This window comes from Musa acuminata, chromosome BXJ2-11 (genome assembly GCF_036884655.1).
Source record: "Musa acuminata AAA Group cultivar baxijiao chromosome BXJ2-11, Cavendish_Baxijiao_AAA, whole genome shotgun sequence".
NCBI lineage: Eukaryota > Viridiplantae > Streptophyta > Magnoliopsida > Zingiberales > Musaceae > Musa > Musa acuminata.
Genome location: NC_088348.1, coordinates 6,671,234 through 6,681,452, shown reverse-complemented (window position 1 = coordinate 6,681,452; position 10,219 = coordinate 6,671,234). Strand labels below are relative to the sequence as shown.

Sequence of the window (10,219 nt, the reverse complement as noted above, 5' to 3'; positions counted from 1 at the left end):
AAAAATAATTTTTTGAACAGCCATTAAGAGATGGAATCCACAATTTGGGGCTTCCATCTTTAATAATTGAAGTTATTCTCCGGCAAAAATGCTTGTAGCATTTAACATAGCATGTCAAACTATTATGGTGAGTCATGTGATATTTAGTTGCATGTAATTAAGGGTTGGCACATTCATCATTTGCAAAGGTGTGTTTATTTAATTGGTAAATATTTTAATAATATATCATAAAATGTAGGATTTGAACATCCTTTTTTACTATTTATATTTTGTAAAAATACATGAATAATTAGAAAAATTAACATTTATCCTATCTTAATTAATCTAAAAATACTTAAAGGTTTCCTAAACTTTGTTTAATTTGAATAAATAAACTTATATATTTGTAAAAAAAATCTATCATCTCTTACTTATATTAAGAATGATGGGGATTATATACCTGAATTCAGACTTCAAAATAATTATGAAGTACACGAACTCCAACCTCGAAAGATTGATGCCGGAGAGATTAAGAGAGACTAAAAAGATTTTATTATAAATGATACACAATATTAAATTATTGTTAAATTAATTAAAAATATTCTTTATGGATCTCAACGATAATACAATATTCATGTAATCGATCCTAAATAATTAAGATTTGTGACTTTATTGATATTGTTATTATACAAACTCGAACCAACACACTTTTCTATTTTAAAATACTCTAAACCTCATAAATATTTCAATTCCAATTTAGGTATTTAGATATATTTCAGTATCCTTAAAAATATTACACATTCTTAAGAAGAAAAAATAGTTAAATTTATATTATATATGTATATTTAACGAAAAATTAAAGTAATTATATCGATGATTACCGTATATATAGATATATATATATATATATATATATATATATGAAATATGAAATATATGATACAAGTGCTAAAATATTATGAATGATATGGGAAAATATCAGTGAATATTGGATCAATCTGATTTGTTTCAAACTCGTACGAACAAGAAATCTATCGGATGCTAACACGTGTAAATATTAAGATTTTGTGAGGTATTCAATATGATCCCTTAGGTATTCAAGTTAGTAATAAAACAATGTGAAGATTTCAAGTAAATGTTAAATACAGTGAGCTAACGAGTTTTTATAATTAATATTTGATATTCGGTTAATGTTCATGTGACTCAATCATATTGGTCATCTCGATTTGATTAGACTGTTACATGTCGAGTTTTTGACAAAGACGAATGTTTTTTTTATATATAATATCTATTTATATATTTTGCTAATATTTTTAATTTTTTTACAAGATGATTTTATATGAATTCAAAGATGAGACTTATCAAAACATATTATATGATAATATAGTATCAATCGAGATGTCATAACAAAGACACAATTTTATCTTTTAACAATCACTTTTCTTTCCTTTTTTTTTTTGGGTGACGACTTAGACTCATTTGAAAGTGTCGCATTGTAGAGTTCTCCATGGACAATGCCGTAGAGGAGTTGCACTCACCCTAGTGGGTGCTATTGTGATGACATATCGTTATACGTCATCCATGTAGACGTCCATACCAATCATACCATAATGGATATCACTTTCTTCTTTGTGAAAGATCACAAGTACAGTATCACTTTAAGGAAAAGGGTGAAAAAGAAAAAAACAAAGAGATGACATTGACATCATTCCAAAGCTCCAAACGTCGACATTGCCATCTCTCTCTCTCTCTCTCTCTCTCTCTCGTAGTTCCATATTTATTTCGTAATTATATGGGGCTATATGTAGTCATATATTTTTGAACTACTTATCGGCACGCACACATAACATTTTTATGGTACCCTCAGACCCCCAAAAACTATGTTCCTTGTCTCTGTCCTCTCCTACACTGGCAATATCGGTCACCAGACGCAACTTACTCTCGTCGTACCCTCCACACTTGATCCGAGAAGCGTTATGGGACCCACATCTTCATTCGAATAATCACGAGGTGGGGAAGTGGCTGTGTGATCGTCGGGTGGGAAGGGGTTGCGCTCTCTCTCTCTCTCTCTTTCTTTCTCTCCCTTCAGAGGGTCCCACGTCTTCTCTCGAATCAACAGGGGAGAAGTAAGCCTGGCGGGAGAAGGCGTTTCGATCTCTCTCGCTCTCTCCCCCTTTATGGGGGCCCCACATTATCTATCGAATCCCCACGAGATAAGAAACTTGGGCGCGGCACGCGTCGCTCACTCCGTCTGTCGCTCTTTCCTTTCTGTGGGCCCCACATCTTGCGTCGAATCAACACGAGATAAGAAAGGTGGGTGGGTATCGCTTTGCGGGTCGCTCTCATTCTCTGATTCCTTTCTGCGGGCCCCATATCTTGCATCAAATCGACACGAGACAAGAAATTTGGGTCGCGGTAGGCGTTCGGCTTTCTCTCTCTCCCGTCGGCGGGTCCCACATCTTGCACCGAATCACCACGAGATAAAGAAAGTTGGGTGGAGGAGAAGTCGTCGAGCTCGGTCTGACTCTATCTCTCTCGCTTCTGCGGGCCCCACATCTTCTATGGAAGCACGAGTTAGGTAAGTTCGGCGGGAAGGTATTGGGCTCTCTCTCTCTCTCCCCTCCCGAGCGCGTTAGTTGCCTCGGTCATGAGACCTCTGTCAACCTTCTCCTGCAATGAGAGCGATCAGGATTTGTTTACCCTCGAATTACAATCCATTCTCGCTCTCCACAACCAAATCGCTCCAACTCTCTTCCTCATTCCGTGCCCGTTCGTGCTCAACCAGTCATCCGCATCGCATCCCTGTGCCAATCTCCGACCTCTATGCTCGGAAGGACCAAAAGACCCTCTCTCATGCTCTAACTCTCTCCTGGCGGACCAACTCGTCCATCCTGGGATCCCAGATCCATGCCCAGGTCATCAAGTCCGGGTTCTCCCCGGACACCTACTCCCAGAATAACCTGCTGACCATGTACTGCAAATGTAAGGCTTTGGATCGTGCATCCAACTTGTTCGATGAAATGACTGACAAGAACCTCGTTTCTTGGACCTCCATGATATCGGGATCGGTCAATAACAATAAGCTTGAGATGGGTCTAGGGTTATATATGGAGATGATGAGATCAGGTTTCATTCCTAACGAGTTCGCTCTTGCTAGTGTCTTGAGTGCATGTGCAATCATTGACCAAATCAAATTTGGCTTTTCTCTTCATTGTGTTGCTTTGAAGCTAGGACTGGACACAAACCGATTTGTCGGTAGTGCGCTGCTCTGGATGCATGCTAAGTGCAGGAACATTGAAGATGCGGAGCTTGTTTTTGAGAGTATAGATGAGCCAGACTTGGCTTGTTGGAATGCAATCATTGAGGGGTATGCACTAAATGGCTATAGCCACAATGTGATACAATGTTTAGTTTTTGTGATCCGGAAGGGGCTGATTCCTGACCAGGTTACTTACATTAGTGCTTTGAAAGGGTGCATAGTGACGGGGGATTTGAATTATGGGCAACAAGTTCATTGCTTGATTGTGCGAAATGAGTTTGAATCAAATACCATTGTGATGAATTCTCTTATTGATATGTACTTCAGAACTGGCAGGAAGAACTCTGCTTTAAATGTCTTCTACCATGTACTGGATAAAGACAATTCTTCCTGGAACACAGTAATTTCTGGCCTTGCCAAAGAGGAGGATGTGAGTGAAGTTGTGAATTTGTTCTCTAGTATGTTATTAGCTGGTTTTAGACCAGACCATGTTACTTTCTCCATTATAATCAGGCTTTGTGGTGCAACAGATGGTCTTCTGCTGGGGCTTCAGTTCTGCTGCTTTGCCTACCATCTTGGATACTTCCATTATGACTTGGTTGTCAACTCACTGATAAACATGTTCTCCAGATGCAGTTTGATGGACAGTGCTGATCTTTTGTTCGTTAGTCACCCTTCTAGGAATATCATCCTATGCAACGAGATGATTGCAGGGTACAACTTAAATGGGTATGGCATAAAGGCCTTGCAACTATTTTGCAGCTTGATTGAATCAGATATTGAAGCAGATGAATTCACATACTCAAACGTCTTGGGTGCTTGTCAGGGGATCCAACATCAGGACACAGGTAAGCAGATCCATGCCAGAATCATCAAGTTGGGTTTTGATTCGTGTTGCTCTGTATGCAGTTCAATGATTAATGCTTATGCTAGTTTTGGATCGGTTACATCCTGTTTTAAGATTTTCCAAGATATTAGAACATTGGATTTGGTGTCTTGGGGGGCCATGATTTCTGCATTTCTAAAACTTGGCTTCAGCAGTGAAGCCCTCTCATTTCTAAATTGCTTGAGAGATTCAGGTGAAAAGCCAGATGATGTCATCTTGTCTTGTGCTCTAAATGCGTGTGCTAATATTGCTTTGCTTGACCAATCCACATGCATTCATGCACATATAATCAAGAGAGGATTTGGGAAGCATTTATGTGTAGCAAGTGCTATCATAGATGCCTATGCAAAGTGTGGAGACATTGCAAGCTCTAAGAAGGTCTTTGAGAACATCTCAAGAGATTGTATTGACGCCATCCTCTTTAATACCATGATCGCTGCTTTTGCACATCATGGCCTCATAATAGAAGCCATTGAAATCTTTGAACAAATGAAATATGCTAATTCGTATCCTACCCAAGCCACATTTGTAGCAGTTATTGCAGCTTGTAGTCATCTGGGTCTAGTGGATCAAGGGCGATTTGTGTTTGAATCCATAAGCAATGTTTATGGGATGTCACCTTCGAAAGGTAATTTTGCCTGCTTGGTTGATCTTTTTGCACGAAATGGACTTCTTGAAAAGGCTAAAGATGTCATTGAGAGCATGCCTTTTGAACCTTGGCCTTCTATCTGGATATCACTATTAAGTGGATGTCGTAGTTATGGGAATAAAGAGATGGGGGAATTGGCTGCTGAACGGATCCTTAAGTTAGTGCCAGATAATGACAGTGCCTATGCATTAATGGCAAATGTATATGCAGGAGATGAAAAATGGAAGGATGCTGAAAGAATGAGGATCAAAATGGAAATGAACAGAATTCAGAAGGCATGTGGATATAGTATAATTTCCACCTAAGCCACAGGTCTGATTAATCAAATTATTGCAAACAATCATGTGGATTCAGTGTTTCAGAGATGTCATTAGAGGTGAATTTTGCAAAGGAGCAGCTTATGGAACTTTTTACCTTCATATGTTAAAGTTATCAGTTGAAGTTAATAAAAGATGCTCTTGGTCGTGAGGTTGATCAACTGGTGTCAGAGACACTGCTATAACAGTGAACAAGTTGCCTGCAGAACATTACTTCCCCATGTATATTCTTAGCTGATGTAAAAAGCTTAGGAATCAGCTGATGGCTGGATCTTCAACAAGAGGATGCCTATTCAATGGTAATTAGCTTTGAAGACAAAAGAGACTAGAATTTAAAGTCTCTTGCAAAGTCTCTAAGTTGGTGTCCCTTGCACCAGCCAAACAAAAGATACTTGGGAAAGTTTGCCAAAACGGTGATTACGAAGGTTTGCCTCAATCCTTTGTCTTCACCCAATGCCGATAAGACATGTAGGTGATTTAGATCATTCCTAGGAATTTTAGCAATCATTTTATGTGTTTTGATTAGATTCTGGAAGCAGAATTTACTGACTCTTTAGACTTGCATTGACATATTCCTATATTCCTTCTTATGCAAGATTTAAGATGTTTCTGCTGTCCTCACCATATCCCCACTTCCAAGTGCTAGGATTTCTTTGGCCTCTAATGTCATATATTTGGACATGCCAAGAGAGATCATTCTTTGGGCTGCACTCTCTCCTGCAACTGGCCAAAAGGTAAATTACTTAACACTAAGGTACATCTTACTGTCAAATTCTTCGGCAGTGTCCATTGCAGGTACTCATCAGATCGTTTTCTTTGATTTTTCTGTGCACCATGTCAGGAAGATAGAAGAAAAGCAGTCAAAAGGATGTACTTCTTTGTCGATCCACCATAACTGGGAGTCCCTTCAAGCATGCAGTGAAACTGAGCTAGCAATGTCAAATGCCATATCCACTCTGATCGAGTAACAACAGACTGCAAAGTAAATCAAGATGTTAAGACACCAAGCATTATAAAACACATGATTGAAGGCAGCTAATGCAGCTGAAGAAGCTTCCAAGTTTGGGCGACGTGCAAATAGAAGTCACCATGCACTACTGCAGTTGAGCAAAGCGCCTGAGCTTGTTGACGAAATGCAGTGCTTTCACTAATCTCAAATTTCCATGACTTCTCTGTTAATGCAAGATCGATTAGGAGCCATACCTTGTATCTTCCATCCTTCGCTTTATATGCATCACAGGATCTATAGGGTCAGTTCCTAGTTGGAGTTGGAAGAACTAAACTTTTGATAACCTCAAAAAGGTTGGACAATAACACATGACCTAACAATCCATTCCGAAGCTTATTTATGTTGATTATTCTCTTCTGCATAGAATATAATATGAGGCTTACAAGTTAATTAATGTAGCTATAAGAATCCATTTTTTTCATCTCCAAGGTTATATGAGTTATCTTTTTTGAACTGCTTAGAATAACGGAAAAATGATGTCCTCAATGACTGCAAAGAGTGTTGTGATGGATCAATCTTGATGAATGGCACATCCAGCTTTACCAGAGAGAAGACTGCAGTTCTAAGTCACCATGTTGTGAAGAAGAATGTATATTTGGATGAACTTGCATCTGATTGTCATAAATGAACTCTTACTCTTCCCATTATTCTTGGAATATGAGTGTGGTGTTCTTCATTCAGCAAGGGGGATCTGAAACTATCAGCAAACACAACAAAGCAGGTATGTCTACCCTAATTTTTTTGCCAAGGGTATCATTCCAATGACTACAGAGATGTAATATATATTTCAGGTATTTGGTGAACAAGAAGGGCCTGTTGCACTCAGAACAGCAGCTCTTCAATGGAGGATCCACTGATTCACTCATCGCCACCTGCTCTACGAACTCCTCTCACCAAGGTGAACATAGCAAACTCTACTACTACTGTCTCTCATCTTTGTCCTTGAGATGTTGGTAATATACTAAGCCATATTATTTGGAGATCTTTTCCTCTCTAAATATTGTTTTCTAGGGTAAATGCACCAAAGATTTAGGTATCCAACTCTGGTTTTCTTTGACCTAAAGAATTCATTCAGAAGTGGCTTCAAATGAACCTAGGGATTCTCTTCCTCAGGTAGCTTGAAGCTGCATTGACTTCTGTCATGAAACACTGAATAATTTGTGAACACATGTTCCACAAAAGAAAAGTTACAAGAAATTACTTCCAGTGATATGTGCACAATCAATGCAAATACTCTTACAATATTTACTAAATATCTGGATGAAATTAAGGTCAAACAAGTATAGTTCTGGTTATATATGTCATCTGAATCCTTTGTAGGCACTATTAACTCCCTGAAAAGTCAATGCCTCACATAAATGCTGATGCAGTGGAGGCATGATTTAAAATCTCCATGTGTTGCCCAACGATTTAACAATGTGGTTGATGAAACCCTTCCTTTCTCTTTGATTAAGTGAAAACAGTACATATATAATGAATATAAAGGACAATAGCTTGCACTACACCACACCCTACAGAACATCCACAAAGTCTTCACAACCTACAACCCAAACAAAGCCATTGATTTCTGTGGCTTCAAGTCTACATTTCAAACTTTGCTGCATGAGGAGTGAGCTGTTATCTTGAACACAAATTAAGAACATGACATGGTTTAATATTGTTGCAGAGTCTAACTGTTGCTGCTGGTGTATTGAGAGTGAAGACAGGTCCTGATGCGACAAACTGAAGCAACCATGGCGGTGGACCAAATCCCATCACATCAGTAGAACCCCTTGTGAGAATATATTAGGGTTACCAGTGGAAGGAGAAGAATGCAAGGAAGGATGGGAAAGCTAGGAGACTGTGAAGTCACAGTTCCCCATGAGTATTTTAGTTGTGCTTGTGGAAGTCTGCAAGCCAAGGAAACACACCTGGTTTTAGAATTCAAGTAGCTGGCAAATCCCATTGACCAACCAGGCAACAGTTCCATCACAGGATGAGAGACTTGGGTTTTGCCGAGAATGATAGATCAAAACCTACTCCTCCATGTTGATACATCAAAGAGGATGACCTTTCTGAGTATGAGGTCAGGTTAGCTGTGAAGATTCCCAGTGTGAGTGGGTTAGCCACATGACCAAATTCTCACAAGCTTCTATTCTCTCTCGCATAGGGAGGATCCATCAAGCATACTTCCTGTCCCCCCTGGGATTTGAGAGAGGGAGAGTTAAAGGTACAGACAAACATGTGAGAAGGCCCTGTTCCACTTGTTCATTGAAGAAGAACCATTGACAGAAAGAAGGAAAAAAGATTGTTTATCTTGTTAAAGCTTGGATTCCATGACCAGCTGTTCCTAGCAGAAGACCACTTCTGTACTCTTGACATGTGGGGGGAAAGCTCGTGATCTAACCTACTCGACACTATTCCAAGCATAGATCCACATCTCATCTCCCACCAAAATGAGAAGAACAGTAAAGCTTAGTGTTCATAATGGAGCTGCATCAGTTATGCAGTAACCTAGTCAAGAATGGATTGGCAGCAGAAATTAACATAATACAAAAGGGATAATTGAAGCCCCTCACTTGGGATCACCCTTCGACAACAATACGATGTTACCTCTCTCCAATGCATGTGCCAAGCAATCTCAGCCGAAGTATGCGACATTGTGGTTCGTGGTAATGGAGCTGTAGTTGGTGGAGCTGGAAGGAAGGGAAGTGTAGTTGGAAGAGGAGGCGGCGTCGGTCACCGGAGACAGCGATGGCAATGGCACAGGTGGTGGTGCAGCCACAGACACCGCCGCCGACGGAGGAAGCAAAGCAGCGTGAGAGGTGGGGATGATGTTACCACCTGCTTGCCCGTACTTGTGTTTCAAGATCTCAGCCCTCACCGCTTGCAGCTCCGCCTCCAAGGCCTGGACTTGCTGCTGCAACGCCGAGATCGCCCCCATGCACCCGTACACGGGATCTCTGAGCCTTAGGTTCGCCTCGTACACAAGGCTGTTGGCTGCATCAGCTCTCTGGGGCTCGGGAACTTCCTGCTTGACGACGACGACAACAACACACAGGGTTTGCATAAGAACCTGCAGAGACATGAGCAGGAAGAGAAGAAGCTGGCTGTGACCAACCATTAGCATCTTGGAGACGTTGCTTGCACCGAAGACTTTATGCACCAGGGCAAACTTCTGAGGCTCGTGAGGCGAGAAGTAAGGAGAGAAGGGGCAGTCCTGAGCGCACCGCCGCCGCAGGAGCTTGCATGCGGCGCATGGGGTGATGGTGTTTAGGGTTCCGACGGGGCCTACTTGCCTGCCGATCCGATCGGTGATGCCGTCAGCTTCTCTTTTGATCTTCTTGCCGACCTCTTCCATCCTCTCCCTGAAGTGCAACGGCATAAACCAACAACAAGAACACCATCAATTTCTAGTGCAAGATTCTTGAAGAAGGAGGCTCATTCTCCCCTCTCCTATTCTGCTCACCTTGGTGTGGACATTGAGGCATGCTCCTTTGCGCTGGCTATGGAGTTGGGGACAGGGAGGAAGAAGAATGGAGGCAAAGAGAAAGGGGAATGTGAGAGCACAAAGGTGGAATATGAGCAAAGGAAGGAGTACTTGGAAGCGAGGTATTAGAGGACACTGGACCGAAGCTTAAATCATAGATAGATACGTAAAGGGAAGACAACAGTGAGATTATGGTGAGAACAAGGACTGCTGGCTTCTTGTTTGGTTGCAGCTGCTGATGTTTCTGCTTATGAGGAGAGAGAGAGAGAGGTGTGCTTAATCTGTCATGCCACCTCCGACGTTGACTTCTGTAAGAAACCAAAGGAAAAGTCTCAGATGCTCAGCTTTTGAGAGGTCTCTTCCATCTCTTTCTGTGGAATGAATAGAGACATACGATTAGCTTGGAAGCACTCTCTGTAAAAGGAATTGGTATACCAAAAAGACACATGCATTGAATTCAGAATGATTGCTACAGACGCAATATGATAAGAGAGGCAATATTTCATAGAACCCAATCTATTGGATTTGGTTCAATCCGATTCCTGCAGTCGAACCGAACCGATAAATAATTTGATTATCTCTAATCTTTTCGATCGACCCGGCCGGTTTATTAGACGGTGATTACTTGGACAGAAGGTGTTCGGAGGATAG

The 10,219-nt window shown here is 40.9% G+C and overlaps 2 protein-coding genes across 5 annotated transcripts; one reads left to right on the top strand and one right to left on the bottom strand.

The window, feature by feature from the left end:
* Positions 1–2,509: 2,509 nt before the first annotated feature.
* On the top strand, positions 2,510–6,520 carry LOC103970703 (pentatricopeptide repeat-containing protein At3g09040, mitochondrial). 3 transcript variants are annotated; one of them, XM_009384594.3, is made up of 4 exons: positions 2,510–3,105; positions 3,211–5,558; positions 5,687–5,824; positions 5,932–6,520. In XM_009384594.3, exons 1-2 carry the CDS (start codon positions 2,655–2,657, stop codon positions 5,076–5,078), a joined length of 2,319 nt encoding a protein of 772 aa, XP_009382869.2. In that variant the 5' UTR covers positions 2,510–2,654; the 3' UTR covers positions 5,079–5,558; positions 5,687–5,824; positions 5,932–6,520. The 3 variants fall into 3 exon arrangements, with proteins under 3 accessions (XP_009382869.2, XP_018675728.2, XP_018675727.2); XM_018820183.2 differs by having other exon boundaries at positions 2,510–5,515; XM_018820182.2 differs by having other exon boundaries at positions 2,510–5,558.
* A 1,012-nt stretch (positions 6,521–7,532) lies between these two features.
* LOC135582442 (LOB domain-containing protein 15-like) lies at positions 7,533–10,003 on the bottom strand. 2 transcript variants are annotated; one of them, XM_065134298.1, is made up of 3 exons: positions 9,548–10,003; positions 9,200–9,446; positions 7,534–9,109 (listed from the first exon to the last, which is right to left on the bottom strand). In XM_065134298.1, the coding sequence occupies exons 1-3, from the start codon at positions 9,559–9,561 to the stop codon at positions 8,720–8,722; spliced, it is 651 nt and encodes a 216-aa protein (XP_064990370.1). In that variant the 5' UTR covers positions 9,562–10,003; the 3' UTR covers positions 7,534–8,719. The 2 variants fall into 2 exon arrangements, with proteins under 2 accessions (XP_064990369.1, XP_064990370.1); XM_065134297.1 differs by lacking the exon at positions 9,548–10,003 and having other exon boundaries at positions 7,533–9,109; positions 9,200–9,541.
* Positions 10,004–10,219: the final 216 nt, after the last annotated feature.

Bases quoted from the DNA above. Each gene is read 5' to 3' on its own strand.
- LOC103970703 (XM_018820183.2), top strand. From the start codon at position 2,655: ATGAGAGCGATCAGGATTTGTTTACCCTCGAATTACAATCCATTCTCG.
- LOC135582442 (XM_065134297.1), bottom strand. From the start codon at position 9,463: ATGCCGTTGCACTTCAGGGAGAGGATGGAAGAGGTCGGCAAGAAGATC. The intron at 9,110-9,199 runs GTTGGTCACAGC...GTCGTCAAGCAG, and splicing joins ACGTCTCCAAGATGCTAATG to GAAGTTCCCGAGCCCCAGAG.